Source organism: Vigna unguiculata, chromosome 6 (genome assembly GCF_037176805.1).
Source record: "Vigna unguiculata cultivar grain cowpea cultivar isolate G323 ecotype 2 chromosome 6, ASM3717680v1, whole genome shotgun sequence".
In the NCBI taxonomy this organism is placed as follows: Eukaryota; Viridiplantae; Streptophyta; class Magnoliopsida; order Fabales; family Fabaceae; genus Vigna; species Vigna unguiculata.
In genome coordinates this window covers 43,468,085-43,487,396 of record NC_140797.1, presented here as the reverse complement: position 1 = coordinate 43,487,396, position 19,312 = coordinate 43,468,085, and the positions used below count along the sequence as shown (strand labels likewise).

Below are 19,312 nucleotides of genomic sequence, written 5' to 3'. Positions count from 1 at the left end.
TATTTTTTTCTTCAGCAACAATTAAACTATTTTTCCAGTGGGCTTGGAGTTTTATTCTGTGTTGTCCAAAATCTTTGAAAGCCCATTCGATTGCATCTGTCTCCAGTGTCTTCAGATTGCTTTTGTTATTTCCTTTTTCTTTAGGCCTGTTCCATTATTTCCTAAGTCGCAGGCCAGTTGAATTTCCGAATCTGGGCCAGCTTTTTAATTCGTTCTTTGTACTTGGACTATTATCATTTTGGACCCAAAAGAAATTGTAGCCTCAAAAGTGGAAAAATCAATTAAAAAGATAGAAATAAGTACAAAAAATGAAAGTTGATAGCTTCTTCATATAATATATCGATCGAATTATTTTCAACAGTACGGATTAATTAGTGAAGGCTGCTTTAATTTGATTAACAATTTTTGAACTACCAGTTTTTAAAAACTCGGTTACGTTAAAAGTAACTAGATTAATCTAACGTTAAATATTGTGATTAGTGCTTCCAAACTATTGTACTTCATTTTTTATTCACGAGTAAGAGTCTAGCTCTCGGTTATATGGAGTTCATAGCCAATTTATGCACAATTTTTTGGAATAAGATTGATAATGTCAAATTGTTTAATCTCATTATGATTACTTGATCCAGTAATCCACAGCTTAACAATGCAGAAAGCAAAAGCAACAAGCAAACAGAAGAAAAGCAAAAGAACACTATAAAAGCAACACTACACCAATATTCTTCTTTTCTTCCACTCTCACCACCTATACTTACTTACTTGTGTCTACTTCTGATTCAAAAAACCATCTAGTGATTCAGAAAGTTTCTCATGGCTATGCTTCTCACACACAACAACCTCATTCACACAATCTCATTATCACTACTCATTTTCTCATCATCTTTCACTCTCACAACATCTCAATCCAGCGTGTGCAGAACATCCTGCGGGGACATCCCCATCAAGTACCCCTTCGGCATCGACGACGGATGCGGAAGCCCGTACTACAGACACCTTTTCGCATGTTCCAACTCGGGAAAACTCGAACTCAGAACCCCTTCGGGAAGTTACCCGGTTCGCAACGTTAGCTACGCTGATCCACACGTGGTGGTGACCGATCCCTTCATGTGGAGCTGCGAGGATGGTGAGAGGTTTCGTCCCACCAGACCCTTCAGCTTGGACAGCAGCACCCACTTCAAGCTCTCACCTCAGAACGAGTACATGTTCTTCAACTGCAGTGAGGACAACGTCATCATTCAGCCCAAGCCCATGTTCTGTGAGCATTTCCCCGAACACTGTGACTCTTCCTGTGACAGTGCTAGCTATCTGTGCAGACACTTGCCTGGGTGCTCCTTTGCGCTCCCTCGCAGTACTTGTTGTTCGTACTATCCCAAAGCCACCCAGTCTCTCAGGTTGATGCTTAAGTATTGCACCAGTTATGCTAGCGTTTATTGGAAGAACGTTGGTGCTCCCATGCCTTATGATCAGGTTCCGGAATATGGGATCAGAATTGATTTTGATATCCCTGTTACCACGCGCTGCCTTCAGTGCCAGGATCCGTTGAAAGGAGGTGGGATTTGTGGATTTGACACGCAGAACCAGAGCTTCTTGTGTCTTTGTAAGGATGGAAACTCCACAACTCATTGCAAAGGTATGTTCATGTTCAATACTATTTTAAGATTATACTCATCATTTGGTTCTTCAGTATTATACAGCACAAAACCACTACCAGCTTTTTTAGTCCTCAAAGGGCCTTATTAATACACATCGGTTGGATGTCTCAAATGTTCAAGTTTTAATCTTTTAACAGACTAAAACTGAAGAACTCTTTGCAGAATTTTATTCTTGTATGATTGTCACTTATGTGGATTAAGTGATTGGTTTTTAAGTGTTTAAATTTTACTTAAGTGTGTAATAGACTATTGGTTGTTTGACAGATTATGACATTGCAAGGCACAATAGGAGGGTCCATGTAATAGCAGGTACAGAGATTAAATACGGTTGATACAGATGTAATTAATGTGAGATTTTGAAGTGGATGATTAGGCTTATGTTTGGAATTGTGGCTGCAGGAACAGTTACGGGCGTTTCCGTTGCGGGTGCATTTGGAATTGGAGCTGCTGTTTGGTACTTGAAGAAAGTGAGAGCTAAAGCACCAGTCACATGTGGAGTACAAAGCAATGAAAATAGGCTATTCTGAAGAACACCAAATGATGTGAACCACACACACATCTTTCTTTTGTTACTTTTTCATTGTGTTTATTTATTTATATATACCACAATTATACAGTCATAGAATTGGGCCCCAATTTTTCTTAGTTTTATATGGTCTTCTTTACTAATGTCGGTTTTATGTATAGTCTATTAGAGACAATGTACTCTGCTGGAGAATCATATCCTTTACACTTTTTTTTTTACAACAATCCTTACGAAACGAATCTGGCATGTGTCATAATTCTGCAAAGGAGTTAATTGGCCTACTCTGATATATGTATGACTCCAAATTGAGTCTTCGGGAATCAACCAAAAACAAGAAAAACGAGAGAGAGAGAGATACATATGCAGCTTGCAAGACAAAACTAGCATGCTTTACCAACAACACAAGTTAGGGGACCTGCGTTTAGAGTTATAGAAGGCACCAATGAAGCAGGTGCAGCATTAAAAGATTGAGAAGGTGAATAGTTTGGGTCACAACTTCCATATCCTGATGGAACAAAATAAGCACCGTTTAGGAATGCATCCTTAGAAGACCTCCATTTCCAACTCTTCAATTTTCCCTTCATTTCCCTCTTGGTAACCTGTCATCCAAAGCCAACTAACTCAATTTGTGTTGCCATGTATTAATGGGATAGGGTGTTTCATTGATCATGTTACATTGATTATATCGTTTTCCTTACCTGTTTTGCAGCAGGGTTATTCGGAGCTACATAGTAGTTTGCTTCACTGAGAATGGTTGGGTTAGAACTTCCCCCTATGGCATACATCTTCCACCCATCATATTTGTTGTTCACCACATGAGCATAACCAAATCTCACCCTGCATGAATACAAACAAGTTAACAGATACACTTTTCTTAAACCTGTTCTTTGGAAATTCAATCTATATAATGCACTCTCACCTTGGCATTCTTTCAATTAGACCACTACCAAATCGGTTGAAGGCTATTGTTACTTTCATTATTTTATCTGCTGTGTATTCATCGTTGTGTCCTAGCAGCATAACCTGCAGTCAAGGAACAGTACCATCCAAAAAAAACACAGAATGAGTCCAAATAGGGTATTTGGTTACTTACTGGTTCTGGCCATAGTTTCACAGTTATTGTTTAGTCAACAATATAAGAAAAAGATACTCCATATATAATAATGCTTACTTTGTCATGCTGGGTAAAGTAATTGTTAGAAATGGTAATCGCAGTTGAGGCATGAATAACATCAATCAAACCATCAGCACAACGAGCCAACAAACAGTGATCAATCCAAACATTGGAGGAAGCAAATATGCTAATGGCATCTCCATCAGAGCCTTGGCGATGGCCAACATGAGATGGGGTGCTCATAACAAGACCAGCCTTGCTTGGTCTGCAATCATGGATGCTAATGCCATGTATGATAACATGGCTAACACCTTGTATGGTAATGCAGGGGCCATTTGTAATCTCCACTTTAGCGCCTCTTCCATCAATGGTCTTGTAGCTATTCATGATAAGCTCGTTCTTCAGCTGAATACTCATATCTCTGGCAAAAATGATCCAAAGGGGTTGTGTCTGGACCACGGCATAGCGAAGTGTTCCTGGTTTTGGGCTTATGGGATCATCAGAGGAATCTGTGACTTCGTATATTGCTCCATATTTGCCTCCAATAGCGTCCTTTCCAAAGCCAATGGCACAATCAGCCAAGGCTTTGCGATTTGACACCCAATTGGATTTGGCAAGTCTGCATGAGTCTATCATGTTGAGGACTGCACTTTGTGATGAACATTGAAGGTGTAGTATGATGCATGAAAGCAAGAGGAGTAAGGAAGAGGTTGCCATGCTTCAAAACCTGAGAAAACCAATATTGGAGTGAGTGCATTTAATAGATGTTTGATGAGGTTGATCATTCACTTTAGAGCTCTGACTTTTAATTTCTCTGCTTTTGTTAATTGAGCTAACCAAAACGTGGAGGCACGAGTGCTGCTTCTTTGACTGTGCTAATTGCCGATTACCATCTAAAACTCCACTCAAGGATAACAAAAATGTAAATGCGTAGCTAATGTCGCATGCTTTAAAATTTATTGTACACTGATTAAATTTCTGGATTATAGTACCAAATTATTTAGTCTTTGACTTTCACATACATGATTCAATTTAGTATATCTTAATGAGATTGGTAGTTTAGTTCGACCACTAACATTATAGAACTTTTTTCTCTCTAAAAAAAATTGTAAAACTAACTAGTTTAGTTCCTAATTTGGTCATAATTAATTATTAATTGGGTTTTGAATTTGACAATTTTCGCAACTGAAATCATGTCAAAAATGACTAACAAAAATGAGATTTGAGAAGAAAAAAAACAAAATGTAAAGTTATTACCATAGTTTATTTTGAGAAAACTATGAAAAAACAAAAATTATAAAGATAAGTACAAGATCTACAAAATGGGATTTTGGTTTCGAGAGTAGTCTATTATACGTGAGGAAAGTATTAACACTCCAAATCCACATTGTTCATCCTAAAACAGTACCTTTAATTAAAGGTGCATAAAGATTTAGTTGTATAAAATGTTATTTTCTGCAAAAATAATAATAAAAGAATGTAAAAAAGAAAAAATAATTATTTTTTTGGTCTTTTGATAAACCTCCTTCCTTCCCGGTATCTCTATTCACAATGGAAAATCAGAGATTACGTAGTTCTAAATAAAAAAAAAAGATTTGAACAACTATTTGAAAATTGATTTGATTTTTTGGAAGTGAACCTAACTAGGATTGACTTTACTCCTAACTTATCTTCATTCATAGTGAAAAATCAAAAATCAGTGCAATTCTTATAAAAACCTTTTTTATATTTTTATGGACTTAATTTTTAATTCTAAAAACCTTTTTCATATTTTAATTTTCTTAAATTATTTATTATATTTTTTAGTATTAAAACATTATTATTTTTAATTATCATTTTCAATTTTTTTATGTGGGTGTGCAAAGAAGTAAAGTTAAATTAAAAGGAAGACAAAGATGGAATAAAAACAATGAGGAGTGCAGAGTTAATAAAACGCATGGTGTAACGAATAATTAATGTGCAGTGAGTGTACTATTAGCGGGAGAGTGGTGACTGAGGAGAATGATGAAGATTGGAGAATAGTATTGTACCTCTAGACGTGATGGGAAGTGTTAATCCAACATGTGAACTTAAAACAAAATACAAGAAGTAACAAACAGACCAATAATTCAATACATTATAATGAGAAACTTACTTGCAGCGGAACTTGCTCAAGAACCCACGTCACTAACAATCTTCCCCTCCTATTCGTGTTAAAGTGAAAAGAATGACAGAATAATATTAAAAATTATGATTGAAAAAGAAAAAAGTATAAAAAATGGTCTCTCATCCTGTAGCTTGATGGGTTTATATACACAATATTATAAATCAAATGTAATATGTAAACTATAAAAGACAAGAATTGGTATTAATAACCATAAGTGATATTGTAATATTTATTTTAATCATTAACAAATCAAAAATGACAGAATAATATTAAGAATTATGATTGGAAAAGAAAAAAAGTATCAAAAATGTCCTCTCATTCCCAGCTTGATGGGTTTATATACACAATATTATAAATCAAATGCAATATGTAAACTATAAAAGGCAAGAATTGGTATTAATAACCATAAATAATATTATAATATTGATTCTAATCATTAACAAATCAAAGCACAAAATCAATCACCATTCAATAATAGTGATTTTAATTCTAAGAAAATATATTGCTTCTAATTATCAGAATTCTAATTATTAGATTCATATCACGGTCTCTTCTATATAAAACAGGGTAACAAGATGATAGAAAAAATAAATAGTGGGTAAAAATAGCATAAATGTGATAACAAAGCAAAGGGTAGTGGATACAAATTTGGGCTAAAAATAAATATCAAGATATAAAAGTAAAATATAAATGGAAGATCGGAGATGTTAAAAAAGGAGTAGACTTAATCACACAAAAACTTTTTTTTCCTTTATTTATTTTCTATTTATTATTATTTATTTATTTTATTTATATTTTTTTAAAGAAATTTTTATTAAATCGAACGGAAGTGAATGTTGACAATAATACAATTAAAATAGGGAGCAATGCAAATTCAATGATGATAAAGCACAATCACGTTTATATATTAAGGTTAAAAATTATTTTCATCTCTATTTATTAAAAAGAAATATATTTTATTTTTAAGTTAAATTATATAATACTTTGTCCCTCAAAAGTTATTAAAAATATTATTTCAATGGACAATGTGTAAAGTGTTTTTTTTTCATAATAAATAGGGTTTTATAATCTATAACAATATATAAAAGATATTTTTTTGTCTATATTTCGTTATTTCAGTTTTACTCTTAATTCTTACTTTAAAAATTAATTATTTTATAAATAGTTTAATTTTAATTATTATTTTAAAAATATTTTTTGTCTTTAACCGTTATTTTAAAAAAAAAAATTTATATATTTTTTATTTTTCTAATTTTATATTTAACAACTAATTGTATATCTTTTATTAATTTCAATTTATGAAAATTAAAAATTAGAACATACATGTACAACAACACCTATATGTCCCTTAATAGATTATAATATTTATTGTAAAAGATGTTCTACATATCTTCTCTTTGAGACAAAATACTTTATAATTTAAGATATGATAAAGCACATTTTTTTATAATAATTTAAGAAAAAAAATATTTAATCCATATATTTTTACTTCATGAAACAATTATATATTATGTATTCAGAGACTTTTTTAAACCAAGACTATTTCCTCAAAAATAAATAAATAAATAAATATTATAAATTAGATTGTTCAACAATAGGTGTAAGTTATGGTAAAACTCTAGCATCCATATTCAAATTTTTGTGAACAAAAATAGAGAGGTGTATATTAATTAAGATTTAGATTGATATATAATAGCATCATTAAAAGTAACACGTTTACATAAAAAATAACAAATAATATGGATTAGAAAAAATAAATATAATATACGGTACTTTAAAGTTGACTCTAATCCTCTTTTTTAATAATTTAAATGGTTTTTCTCTAGGTTGGTTCTATTATTTATTTGAGCTAGACACTTATTGGTTCACTTATTTTTTTATCTGATAGGTCAGTTGGATTCAATTTCCAGATTATTAATACAAGCTAGGAAGTTATAATTAACGTGTAACCTAAAAAGAAAAAGAACAATAAATTGATCCAACACTTATATATCATTATTGAGAACCCCTTCTATCTTCTTGGTTATTTAATCTGTTTTGTTATGCTCAATTTATTTGTTTGGACGAGTATCTTAATAAAATGAGTTTCTTCATAAATTAAAATTAATTTATACATAACGATATAAAAATTCTCTCATTTAAATTATATAATTTTTCACAATTTATATTATTAATTATGTAGACTCAAATTTTAACTTATAAGAAATTCATTTCATTTTGTGCTTCTTATTTATTTGTTTAGGGAAAAGTTTTTCCGTGCCCACAATTTTAATAGTAAAATCATGCACTAGATAACAATATGTTCTTCATTTTCTCTTGTTATTGTCACTGGTTTTGATATTACAAGAGACTTCAACCAACAACAAAGAAAATTATACACTGAAAAAAATCCGCTCAAATGTCACGAAAAAGAAAATAAACAAATCGAGAATGGACTGTGGCATTTTTTTAGACAGTTATCTTGTACCACTTTTTAATTAAAGAAATAGGAAAAGAAAAACAAAGAACGGCAACACTTTCAATTTATACCAAAAGACGTGAACAAGAAAAGTCCAGGTACATGTTACGAGGGCTGTTTAAGAAAATACTTAAATTTCACAAAAATGGCCTATAATTTTTATATTAATTTACATTTAAATAAAATTAATGGACAACTTAATTAAAATAAATTTACTTTTAATAGTAGCTATATAATCATAATAATAAAAATTGTAAATAAATTTTTATTTAATAATTTTTATCAACTTAATTTTAATTTATTTATTTACCTATCCGCTTTCTAAAATCTATCAATTAGGAATTATGGTTTCAATATATTTTTCGAAACGGCAAAAAGTTTTAATGGCTTCCACGAGCTATTAGTTTACTATATGCGGGGGATTATAGATACCACTAAATAAATTGCTGAAATTAAGACTATAATATAAAATTATTTAAATAAAGAAAGAAGTTAATTACAATAATAGAAAATGATCGAAGATGCACCATGCTAGGATTGCAACAATATTTTCACACTAATGATCGAAAATAATTGCGGCTTCCAGAGATAAAATCATAAAACAAAATATAATGATATTATCACTCACATTTTTTTATTCTCATAATTTTTCTATCCCTAAGGAAAATGATTTTTTGACAGCTAAATTTTTATAACTTCCTCTAACAACTTTAGGTGTCATCTTCCAAGTGAGTTTTTATTTTTACTTTTTCTCAATATTTCAAAAACATTTAAAAGATGACACCTCATGTTCATGTTATAAGAGAAAGTTGTCCGAAATCTAGTAATAAAAATATCATTTGGGAATTTTTTTATGAAAAGAAATAAAGAGAAGAGGTGAAAACGTTTCACCAAATTAACAAGCTTTGTCAACAACACAGTTGAGTGGCCCTGCATTGAGAGTTAACAAGGGCACCATGGATGCCTCGGTAGCTGTGAAAGTTTGAGCAGATGAATACAATGGGCTGCAACTTCCATACCCAGATGGCACAAAATAAGCACCATTTAAGAATTCATCTCCATAACTCCTCCATTTCCAATTATTCCACTTTTCACTACTTTCCCTCTTCGTAACCTGTCACCAACCCATGAACCACATTCAGTAACACAAACTCAAATGCTTAGTAATATGTTATTCACATGCTACAATATTCTGTGAGAAGTGCTTTTCTTAGTTACCTCTTTTGCAGCAGAATCATCTGAAGCCATAAAATAGTTGCATTCACTGAAAATGGTAGGGTCGGCACTGCCACCGATGGCATACATCACCCACTCGTCATAACGGTTGTTCACCACATGAGCATAACCAAATCTCACCCTGCATGCATTTCATCATCCAAATAAGTAAGTGAAAAAAAAAAAAAATCACTGATCACTGTATTTCAAACCACTGTTTTTACCTTGGCATTCTTTCTATTAAGTCACTGGCAAAGTGGTTAAAAGCTACTGTTACTTTCATCACTTTATCCGCGCTGTATTCATCGCTGTGCCCTAGCAGCATCACCTGCAAGGAGTGCATAGAACCCAACAATGAGATACAAATTATACAAGTTTCTATCAAGTGAAAAAACCCTATTTTTTTTACTTTGTCGTGGTGGGTGAAGTAGTTGTTAGAGATGGTGATTGCAGTTGAGGCATGAATAACATCAATGAGACCATCGGTGCAACGAGCCAAAAAGCAATGGTCAATCCAAACATTGGAGGAGGCAAATATGCTAATGGCATCTCCATCAGAGCCTTCACGATACCCAACATGTTCAGGGGTGCTCCTAACCATGCCACCATCACCAGGTTTACAATCATGAATGCTAATTCCATGTATGATCACATGGCTAACACCTTGTATCGTAATGCAAGCCCCGTTTGCGATCTCCACTTTGGCTCCTCTCCCATCAATGCTCTTGTAGCTATTCACCATGAGCTCGTTCTTCAGCGTGATAACCATGTCCTTGCCGAAAGTTATCCAAAGGGGTTCTGTTTGGATTGCACCATAACGAAGTGTGCCAGGTTTTGGGTCTACAGGGTCATCAGAAGGGTCAGTGACTTCATATACATCACCAAACTTTCCTCCTATGGCATCTTTGCCAAAGCCAATTGCACAATCCGCCAAGGATTGGCGATTAGAAGCCCAATTTGTTTTGGCTCTCCAACATGAATCAATTGTGTTCATCACAACATTCTTAGGGCTACTCTCAGTGATATAACTTGGAATAGGAGAGAGGGCATTGAACTCCTTTGTTGAATCTCTGTTATTGAGTGGTGAAGCTAAGGTGGGTAGAGAGCATGCTGAGAGCACTATGAGAATGGTTAAGGTGGCCATAGCTTGAGAATTTGATCGCCAGAAAAGGATGGTGGAGCTATATATATATATATATATATATATATATATATATATATATATATATATATATATATATATATATATATATATATATATATATGGTGGAGCTATATATATATATATATATATATATATATATATATTAAGAAGGTGGTGCACACGATTTGAAGAAGGGCATGCATGGTGTGAATTGCTTGAGTTGAGAGTTATTCGTGAGGAATTGATTAGTGTAGATTTAGCCAACAAAGACGTGGGTCGGTTGACTATATGATTGCAATCTATGGCTATATAACTGCGAACAGTGACCAGATTTATAAACACATTCATGAATGTTGTGTATCTATGAATGTAGAATCAAAATTACCAATTCAACGGATGGGGTTATATTGGAAATATAATTAGTTAGTGGTGGACTGTGTTTAATCAAACATGCTCACCATATACACACAATAATTGAATAAACAAGATACATTACAGATTAACATATCCTTGTGTCAAGATCAAATGAAGGTGTCAATCTTAGTAAAGAGATTTTTTATTTACTTTTGACAACAAATAATTTTAATCATATAAACAGTCTTTCATGTGTATTGAATATTTTGACATTATTATCTTATCAATCATCTCTTAAGTTCTTAAGGAGGGGTATAACCGGAGAGATACAAATATCAATGAGAACTGAGTCTAACCATTGTTAGGTTTCTAAAAGAGGGGTATCACTGGGGACATCTCAATCCAAAACCTTAAGGTAATGTGTTTATGGGTCTTTATTTTTATATAGTGTTCTACTTTCTCAATTCTGGTCAATGTGAGACTTAGACTCACACTTGGATTCTTAACATCATCTTCATTAAATTCTAAATGAATTAAATATTTATAATAATTTAATCTTATGTAAAATTCATTTATAATTAGAAAACTATTTTCAACATTGAAATAATATTAATAACATTAATTAACATCTAATATATTGTTGTTAAAATGACGTACCGAAATAAGTATTCTGTCTCCCGTCGAGAACTATACTAAACACTGGATTATATTAAATTCATTATAAAAATTATACTTTAAACATTTTTACAGTTTTTTATGAATATTTTAGTTTAATGATTCGATAGTTGTGATTTAACATTTGGGAACTTGTTACAAGACTCCGATTAGAAGTAATTATATTTTTTTCTATTTTATAAGACTCACTCAATAATATCTCTTGTAGTAATTACTTTTTTTAAAATATCTTTAATTATGAGATATATTTCAATAAATAGTAAATTAGATACATTTATGTGTGAAAGTGCAACTTGTTTTCTGTAAAATTTATTTGTGGGAAAATCGTGTTAACAATTCCTATACACAGTCACCAAATATGACAAACTTCAACAATTGGATTGATGAAATTAGCATTTTATAAAAATAATTGTTAAAAATTTATAATTTGACGAAGATTTACATTTGGTTTAAACAGATCCTAACTCTCTATATATTATATTAATGGTAAAAATAAAGTAAAAACTGATAATAATATTTAAAAATGAATAAAATGTGTCTCGTTAATATTATAAGTATTTTTTGGGTAAAAATGTATAATTAAGAAAAATTAAATGTTAGTGACTAAGCTAATTAAAATATTACTATGATAGTTTGAAATCGTTGTTGATACCATGCTTTCTTTGCGAGGATAATTATTTAATAGAGAATGGCATTTGATCCTTACACTGAAGAAAAGAAAAAAGAAAAAAAAACTCGTCAAGACAAACCATTTGTCACTTCTAGCTGATGAATGTATAAATTATGGTTATAATGTCAAAATGCTAAGATGTGTTTCACCTCCTTGAATCATTTCCTCGAGTATGTTGAATCATTTCGTCGAGTATGGCACAATATTTTGCAAGAGCCGAATGTTAAAAAAAATTGTGAAACTATCATTTTCCATGTTTTATACAAATCATGTTTGATTGTTTCTTCAAGAGTTTCGACATGCATAAGCCTGTCAAGAAGTGATGCTGATACCCTTTAAATTAGTATGTTAAACTCGCATTTGCTTTCATTGAGAGTAATTCAAGCAATCCAGTCCCTAAAGTTCGAATACATTAACCTATACCACTCATTAAAATCAGATAGATGAATAAAATAAAATATTTCATTTTAGGAATTTCATTTAAACACTAAAAAATAAAATAAAATTGAAGAATAGAAAATTATCACATCCAATCCATGGCCATATGCAATTACAACCCTTTTCAAAGCACTACTATTATGTACATTGTCATTCGGAATGCTTCCTTCCACCTCCAATACTATTTTCTATTTTCGGTCTTATTCACGTTTTCTCATTATTATCAATAGAAGAATAAATCACACCAGGCCCTTGGACTTTATATTGGTGAAGGAAACTATAAGGACGAAAATAAACTCTATCAATATTTGAATCAAGTGCTACTTCACCTTCACAAGCAGCAACTTCGGAAATAGGATATGCTAAAACTGTCTATAATATGTCAAATAAGCATTTAAATTTTAGTCATTGTTGTTGTATACATTTTGCCTGCTGGATCATATTTGAATTTCAAATGCATACTTTTTGTCATTCAATGCCTTTCACCAGAAAAACTTGCAACGAAAACCAATGCCCCTTTGCCCTCCGATATTGGCAACCTGAGGAGGGCAGAAGCAACAGACATGAACTGAAGGGCACTTCTTTATCACCTTGATTTCTACTGGGGTATCAGGTATATAACCTACAAGTTGAATACTTAATTCCATGTTTTCGGTTGATGGTTGATAATCGAGATCTACCCATAGTGCAAGGAATAAATACACAGACAAAGCATGTCACGAAATAACTACTCTACTCAGAAACTCAGTTCTCTGGCCAGTCTACGCAACAATGATAATGCCAGTCCTAGTTACGGAAATAAAAATGAGACTAGTAATTTACGTTCAATTAGTGATCATTTTAAACTGGAATCTGGATAGCTGCTGAGGAATGGTCGATATAACTGGACCGTATCTCTGCAAACAAATGAGACACAAAATTCATAAGACACGGAAAAAAGTATAACATATTTTTACTGACAAGCATACCTATTTTGATAAGTTTAAATATTAATACTATGATGATACATCTGTAGATGATAACTTCTAACACAAGCCCAAAAAAATGAAACATCTAAAGATGGATTCCGTAATCTCCCAAATCAATTGAAAGCATTCCCTTACTTGAAATAGTTTCAGTTATTATACGTGGTTTTCCATTGGACAACCAATGAGAACGAAGAATTCTTATAAAGAGTTCACTCAACAATCCAGTAACGGAAAAGAACAATATTACCATACCTGAACATTGTCATAGAGTTCAAACAATGGAACAGCTAGTAGTTTTAAATTTTTGGGCACTGCAAAGTATTCCCTTTCAGATAAGTGAACAAGGAAAAGTTTTTTGCATTCCTGCATACAAGATATTCAATGGTATTATTGTAAGCACGGACCAACTAACCAAGGGAACCAGAAACCCAATGGATTCGATGTCATTCTTTCCCAAAATTACCTTGGGTTTTGTGATATGAGGAGGGCAGTATGGATACATTATGGTTTCAAAATTTGGCCTCCACCAGATCGCAACACACTCACCTATCTGCAGTTTTCAAGATTGTCACAGAATGGCAAATTTAACATGGCTCTCCAGAGTACATGAGTAAAAAGTAAATAATAATACCTGCCAGTCAGGCACAAGAGCTGGTGAATTAGCACCAAGCTTGCTAGTCAACTTTCTCTTCAAGCCCTCAATTTCTGTAAACAGCATTAAATAACCCCAAAAACAAGTCAATAAGCATAATCACAGGCTTCTATTTTCAAACTACCCAGTTCGTGATACAGAAGAAAGCTTACCATTCTCTCCTGGTTTGAGACGACCACCCGGGAGTTTGCAAAATGTGTTTCCAATTTGCAGAAGAAGTATATGTGGATGATTATGTTCTTGAACCTGCAACATTGAAGTCATAAAGATGAGATTAGGACAAACACGACCTTAAAGGAAATTAGATGAAACTATTTTCTTATGAAAGTAATGTCATAGATAAGAGAATTAACAAGAACCCAGTGGGAAACCATATTATAGAAATAAGTAATTGAAATAGTAAAAATCTAAGTGTCGATGATGTGTTCAAAGCAGAATTAATCAGCTGTACGTAAAGGATCCTAGATCAATTTTGTCTCCACCTAGATGACCCATTTTGGTTGAGCCAAAGTTCCAAACAGGGGATGGTCTGGTACATGAAGCTCCAATAATGAGGGGTTGGGGAAAATCAAATATGTACACAACTTCATCTTCGTGGCCAGAGAGGATGTCCCCATGATAAGACCTAATGACTACCGGGTCAAATAGAGAAACACTTAAATGCAATTTTATAGATCTATAGTCAACTAGTTTCGAATGTTCAACTATATTAAAGTTGTTGCACTGGGGAAACAGATTATATAACAGTGGAACATCTCTTCAATTTAGATAATTACACAATCAAATATTGACATACTAATATCATAATTTCCCGAGTTATTGAAATCAATTAACACTTCACAAGTATAACTCAAATCCCTACCGACATTAGTCCCAACAAGAGAAGTTTGTAAAAAGATCACAATATCTATATTGTCCTGTACCTACTGCACAACCCATCTAAAATCAAAACCCCTAAAACCTGGTAGATGATGACACCATATTTCATACACTGTTTTTCATGTTTATAGAAATAATTTTGTGACCAACCATAGATTTATCATTGCTTTCAACTTGGCTCCTATACTAATCTCATGGGGTCATAATAACAACAGATTATCAGAAGAAAGCAGGAAAACATTGTACAAATATGATCAAAATGATTTTCTTCTCACATTATAACCAGATAAAAAGTGAGTGTCGCCACCACCTACACTGATAAAAAATTAGAAAAAGATAAAAAAAAAAACAAAAGTTAACATACATACCAGTAAAATCCCTTCCACACTGGTCCTCATTCCCTCCTTCATATAGCTGAAACAAAGGAAATAATGATATTTGAGAAGCCTTAGGGTATGCAACTAATTTGAGCAGCACATAGGACAAAGAACAGGTAATCCGAGAAGGTTTTTATCTCTTTCTATCTCCTCGGTTTTTTGAAGCAGAATAGAAGAGTAGTCAAGATTTCATATCTATGTCTACGAGAAAATTAAAGTAAAAGGGGCTGTTTAATCTAGGGTTTGCAAAAGAAGAAGAAAGGAAAGAAGATACGAACTTGACTTTCATGCGAGCAAGACGATCCGCGACGGAGGTGTCCTTCTCCATCTTCGGCTCCTTTGTGCCAAACGTGTAGCTCGACAACGGGTATGTATTCACAACTTGGGACGACACCATTTCTTCTTCTCTTTTCTTTTCGATTTGAATTGAATGGTGAGAAGACACAGATTCACGAAAAGAAAAAAAGACACGACACAGCACTTCACTAGAGTGCTTTTGAATTAGGTCTGTAATATTTTTCAGATTCGGATTTGGATGTTCTTTCTGCTCTTTTCAAGTCTCATACTGATAAATCTCAACACCGGGTCATGGGCCACTAGCCCCACGCTCTCACGTTGCCAAACACATCTTAATTAATTAATTAATTAGAGTACATTCTCATATGAAATTTTTCATGTTTTTAAGAAAATAAATTCTACCTTATGCATTATAAATATATTATTATTAAAAAAATATTTACCTCTTGTCTTGTCATCACGATAATATATAATAGAATTTTTATATTTAGTTCACACAAATCACTTTTCTATTTTAAAATTATATTTTTATTATATAGGTATAATTACTTAATCCTCTAATTTTTTTATTTAGTTCGATTTGTACTATTTTTTGTTGGTTCAATTTCGTGCTCCAATTATTTAAAGAGTTCAATTTGGTTCTTTCTGTTAAGTTGGCATGTTGTTATCATGGGAGATGGTAGTGATCAAACTTGTTTTCAATTTAGTTCTTTATTAAAATTTTTTGTTCAATTTAGTACCCTATATTTTAAAATAATTTAATTTTGTCATTTTCAATTTGAAACCAAATTAGTAAATAAACTTAATTAGAACTTCTATATACATGTTACAATAGTTTTTGTAATGTATACATCAAATCACTTCACCTAAATACACAAATTATTTTATTTTGTACATTTTTACCTTAAAATTAATTTGAATATTTAGGTGTAGTGATTTGATGTATAAATTCAAAACTGTTAGGAATCCAAGTGTGATTCTAAGTCCCACATTGGCTAGAAATGAGAGAGTAGAGCACTATATAAGAATAAAGACCCATAAACCCATTGCCTTAAGGTTTTGGGTTGAGAGTGGTGTCAATGTCTTATGTGGTTGGGCTCAGGTCTCATTGGTGTTGTTCTCCCCGGTGAAACCCCCTCTGTAAAACTTGACAAGTGGTATCAGAGCCGATGGTTAAAATCGGTTCAGACGAGTGCATGTCCCTGTATCGAAAGTCTTCCTGGCAAAGAGTTCCAGGTAAGCGTGTCCCGTTAAGATGAACGGCGGTACGAGAAGGGGTACTCGTGGTTGGGAATGCTTCCGCTGGAGGGGGAGTGTACCAATGTGGTTGAAGGGACTCACCCTTGAGGGGGAGAATGTTAGGAATCCAAGTGTGAGTCTAAGTCCCACATTGACCAGTATTGAGAAAGTAGAGCACCATATAAGGATCAAGGCCCATAAACCCATTGCCTTAAGGTTTTGGGTTGAGAGTGGTGTCAGTATCTTATGTGGTTAGGCTCATATCTCATTGGTGTTGTTCTCCCCAGTGAAACCCCCTCTGTAAAACCTGACAAAGTGGTATCAGAGCTCTTGGTTGGGCTATATTTACTTGCTTGAATGATGGAGGCAAATGCAAAGATGGTTGCTTTGAATGGTACAAATTATCATTTGTGGAAGGGCAAGATGAAAGATTTATTATTTGTCAAGAAATTGCATCTTCCGGTCTTTGCTACACAGAAGCCAGATTCTATGTCTGAAGAAGAATGGGACTTTGAGCACCAACAGGTATGTGGTTTTATTCGGCAATATGTTGAAGATAATGTTTATAATCATATTGCTAATGAGACACATGCCAGAGCTTTGTGGGAGAAGATTGAGTCTTTGTATGCTTCTAAGTCGGGCAATAATAAATTGTATTTGTTAAATTGCTTGATGAATTTGAGGTACAGGGAGAATTCTTCTATTTCTGATCACTTAAATGAGTTTCAAGGGCTCCTAGATCAATTGTCAGGAATGGGCATAAAGTTTGATGACGAAGTTATGGGATTATGGTTGCTTAATACTCTACCAGAGTCTTGGGAGGTATTTCGGGTTTCAATTACGAACTCTGCCTCGAATGGTGTTGTTTCTTTTCAGATGGCAAAGAGCGGTGCTCTTAATGAAGAGATGAGAAGGAAGGCACATGGTTCTTCATCTCAGTCTGAGATGCTTGTTACAGAAGCTAGGGGGAGAAGTCAGAAAAAGGAACATAAAGGTGGTAGAGAGAAGAGTAGGAGCAAGTCCAAGTCAAGATACAAGAATTTAGAGTGCCATTTTTGTCATAAAACTGGACACATTCAGAAATACTGTTTTAAGTGGAAAAAGGAGAACAAAGACAAGAAGGGCAAACAGAGAGAGAATGATCATGATGATGATGATCGTGTCACTACTGCTACAGATGGTGATCTTGTTCTTCTTCGTGACTTTGAGTCCGTTAATCTTGTATCTGATGAGAGCATGTGGATTATTGATAGTGGTGCTACACTGCATGTTACACCTAGGAAGGAGTTCTTCACATCTTACACTTCTGGTGATTTTGGAGTGTTGAAGATGGGTAATGATGGTGAGTCTAAAGTGATTGGTGTTGGTGATGTTTGCCTGCAAACCAACATGGGAGTGCAGTTGTTGCTTAAAGGAGTCAAACATGCTCCGGATGTCCGTTTTAATTTAATCTCTGTGCAGTTGCTTGATGATTGTGGTTATGACAATCACTTTGGTTCTAGTAAATGGAAGCTCACTAAAGGTAACTTGGTTATGGCCAGAGGGGAGAGACAATCTAAATTGTATTGGACTAAAGCTTTGGTTGCTAAAGACAGTGTGAATGCTATGTATATGGAGGCATCTTTGTGGCACCGGAGGCTTGGTCATATAAGTGAGAAAGGGCTTAACTGCTTAGCTAAAAAGGATGTGCTTATGGGATTGAGAAATGCAGAATTGGAGAAATGTTCTCATTGCATGGCTGGTAAACAAACCAGAGTATCTTTTAAGAAGCATCCACCCTCAAGGAAGTCAGAATTACTTGAATTGGTGCATTCTGACGTTTGTGGCCCATTAAAGGTAAAGTCATTTAGTGGTGCAGTTTACTTTGTTACTTTTATTGATGATTGTTCCAGGAAGCTATGGGTCTATGCTCTTCAGCGGAAAGGTCAAGTACTTGAAAAGTTCAAGGAATTTCATGCTATGGTTGAGAGGCAATCAGGCAAGAAGCTGAAATGCATCCGTAGTGATAATGGTGGTGAGTACCGTGGACCTTTTGATGTTTATTGCAGGCAGCATGGTATTAGACACGAGAAGACTCCTCCTAAAACTCCTCAGTTGAATGGTCTAGCGGAGAGGATGAACAGGACCTTGGTTGAAAGGGTTACATGTATGCTTTCAGAAGCAAAGTTGCCTAAGCACTTTTGGGGAGAGGCATTGCTTGCAGCTGTGCATGTTATTAATCTCAGTCCCGCAGTTGCTTTGAATATTGAGGTGCCAGACAAAATTTGGTTTGGTAAGAATGTTAGATATGATCATTTGCGTGTCTTTGGTTGCAGGGCATTTGTTCATGTTCCTAAGGATGAAAGATCCAAGTTAGATAAAAAGACAAGGCAATGTATCTTTATTGGCTATGGTGAGGATGAATTTGGCTACAGGTTTTATGATCCTGTTGAGAAGAAGCTTGTTAGAAGCCGTGATGTACAATTCATGGAAGATCAGACCATTGAAGACATTGATAAGGTGAAGAAG

At 33.6% G+C, this 19,312-nt stretch overlaps 4 protein-coding genes across 4 annotated transcripts; 1 reads left to right on the top strand and 3 right to left on the bottom strand.

The window, feature by feature from the left end:
- Nucleotides 1–722: 722 nt before the first annotated feature.
- LOC114187422 (LEAF RUST 10 DISEASE-RESISTANCE LOCUS RECEPTOR-LIKE PROTEIN KINASE-like 2.7) lies at nt 723–2,395 on the top strand. Its single transcript, XM_028075677.2, has 3 exons — nt 723–1,630; nt 1,917–1,961; nt 2,052–2,395. Exons 1-3 carry the CDS (start codon nt 811–813, stop codon nt 2,177–2,179), a joined length of 993 nt encoding a protein of 330 aa, XP_027931478.1. The 5' UTR covers nt 723–810; the 3' UTR covers nt 2,180–2,395.
- A 38-nt stretch (nt 2,396–2,433) lies between these two features.
- LOC114187421 (putative pectate lyase 2) lies at nt 2,434–4,200 on the bottom strand. Its single transcript, XM_028075676.2, has 4 exons — nt 3,350–4,200; nt 3,098–3,201; nt 2,877–3,015; nt 2,434–2,777 (listed from the first exon to the last, which is right to left on the bottom strand). The coding sequence occupies exons 1-4, from the start codon at nt 4,007–4,009 to the stop codon at nt 2,559–2,561; spliced, it is 1,122 nt and encodes a 373-aa protein (XP_027931477.1). The 5' UTR covers nt 4,010–4,200; the 3' UTR covers nt 2,434–2,558.
- Nucleotides 4,201–8,686: 4,486 nt separating this feature from the next.
- On the bottom strand, nt 8,687–10,260 carry LOC114188877 (putative pectate lyase 2). Its single transcript, XM_028077535.2, has 4 exons — nt 9,521–10,260; nt 9,336–9,439; nt 9,115–9,253; nt 8,687–9,010 (listed from the first exon to the last, which is right to left on the bottom strand). Exons 1-4 carry the CDS (start codon nt 10,253–10,255, stop codon nt 8,792–8,794), a joined length of 1,197 nt encoding a protein of 398 aa, XP_027933336.1. The 5' UTR covers nt 10,256–10,260; the 3' UTR covers nt 8,687–8,791.
- Nucleotides 10,261–12,752: 2,492 nt separating this feature from the next.
- Nucleotides 12,753–15,898, bottom strand: LOC114186862 (Cleavage/polyadenylation specificity factor, 25kDa subunit). Its single transcript, XM_028074905.2, has 7 exons — nt 15,547–15,898; nt 15,260–15,305; nt 14,165–14,258; nt 13,992–14,065; nt 13,824–13,910; nt 13,613–13,723; nt 12,753–13,288 (listed from the first exon to the last, which is right to left on the bottom strand). The coding sequence occupies exons 1-7, from the start codon at nt 15,663–15,665 to the stop codon at nt 13,217–13,219; spliced, it is 603 nt and encodes a 200-aa protein (XP_027930706.1). The 5' UTR covers nt 15,666–15,898; the 3' UTR covers nt 12,753–13,216.
- Between the last annotated feature and the right edge of the window lie 3,414 nt (nt 15,899–19,312).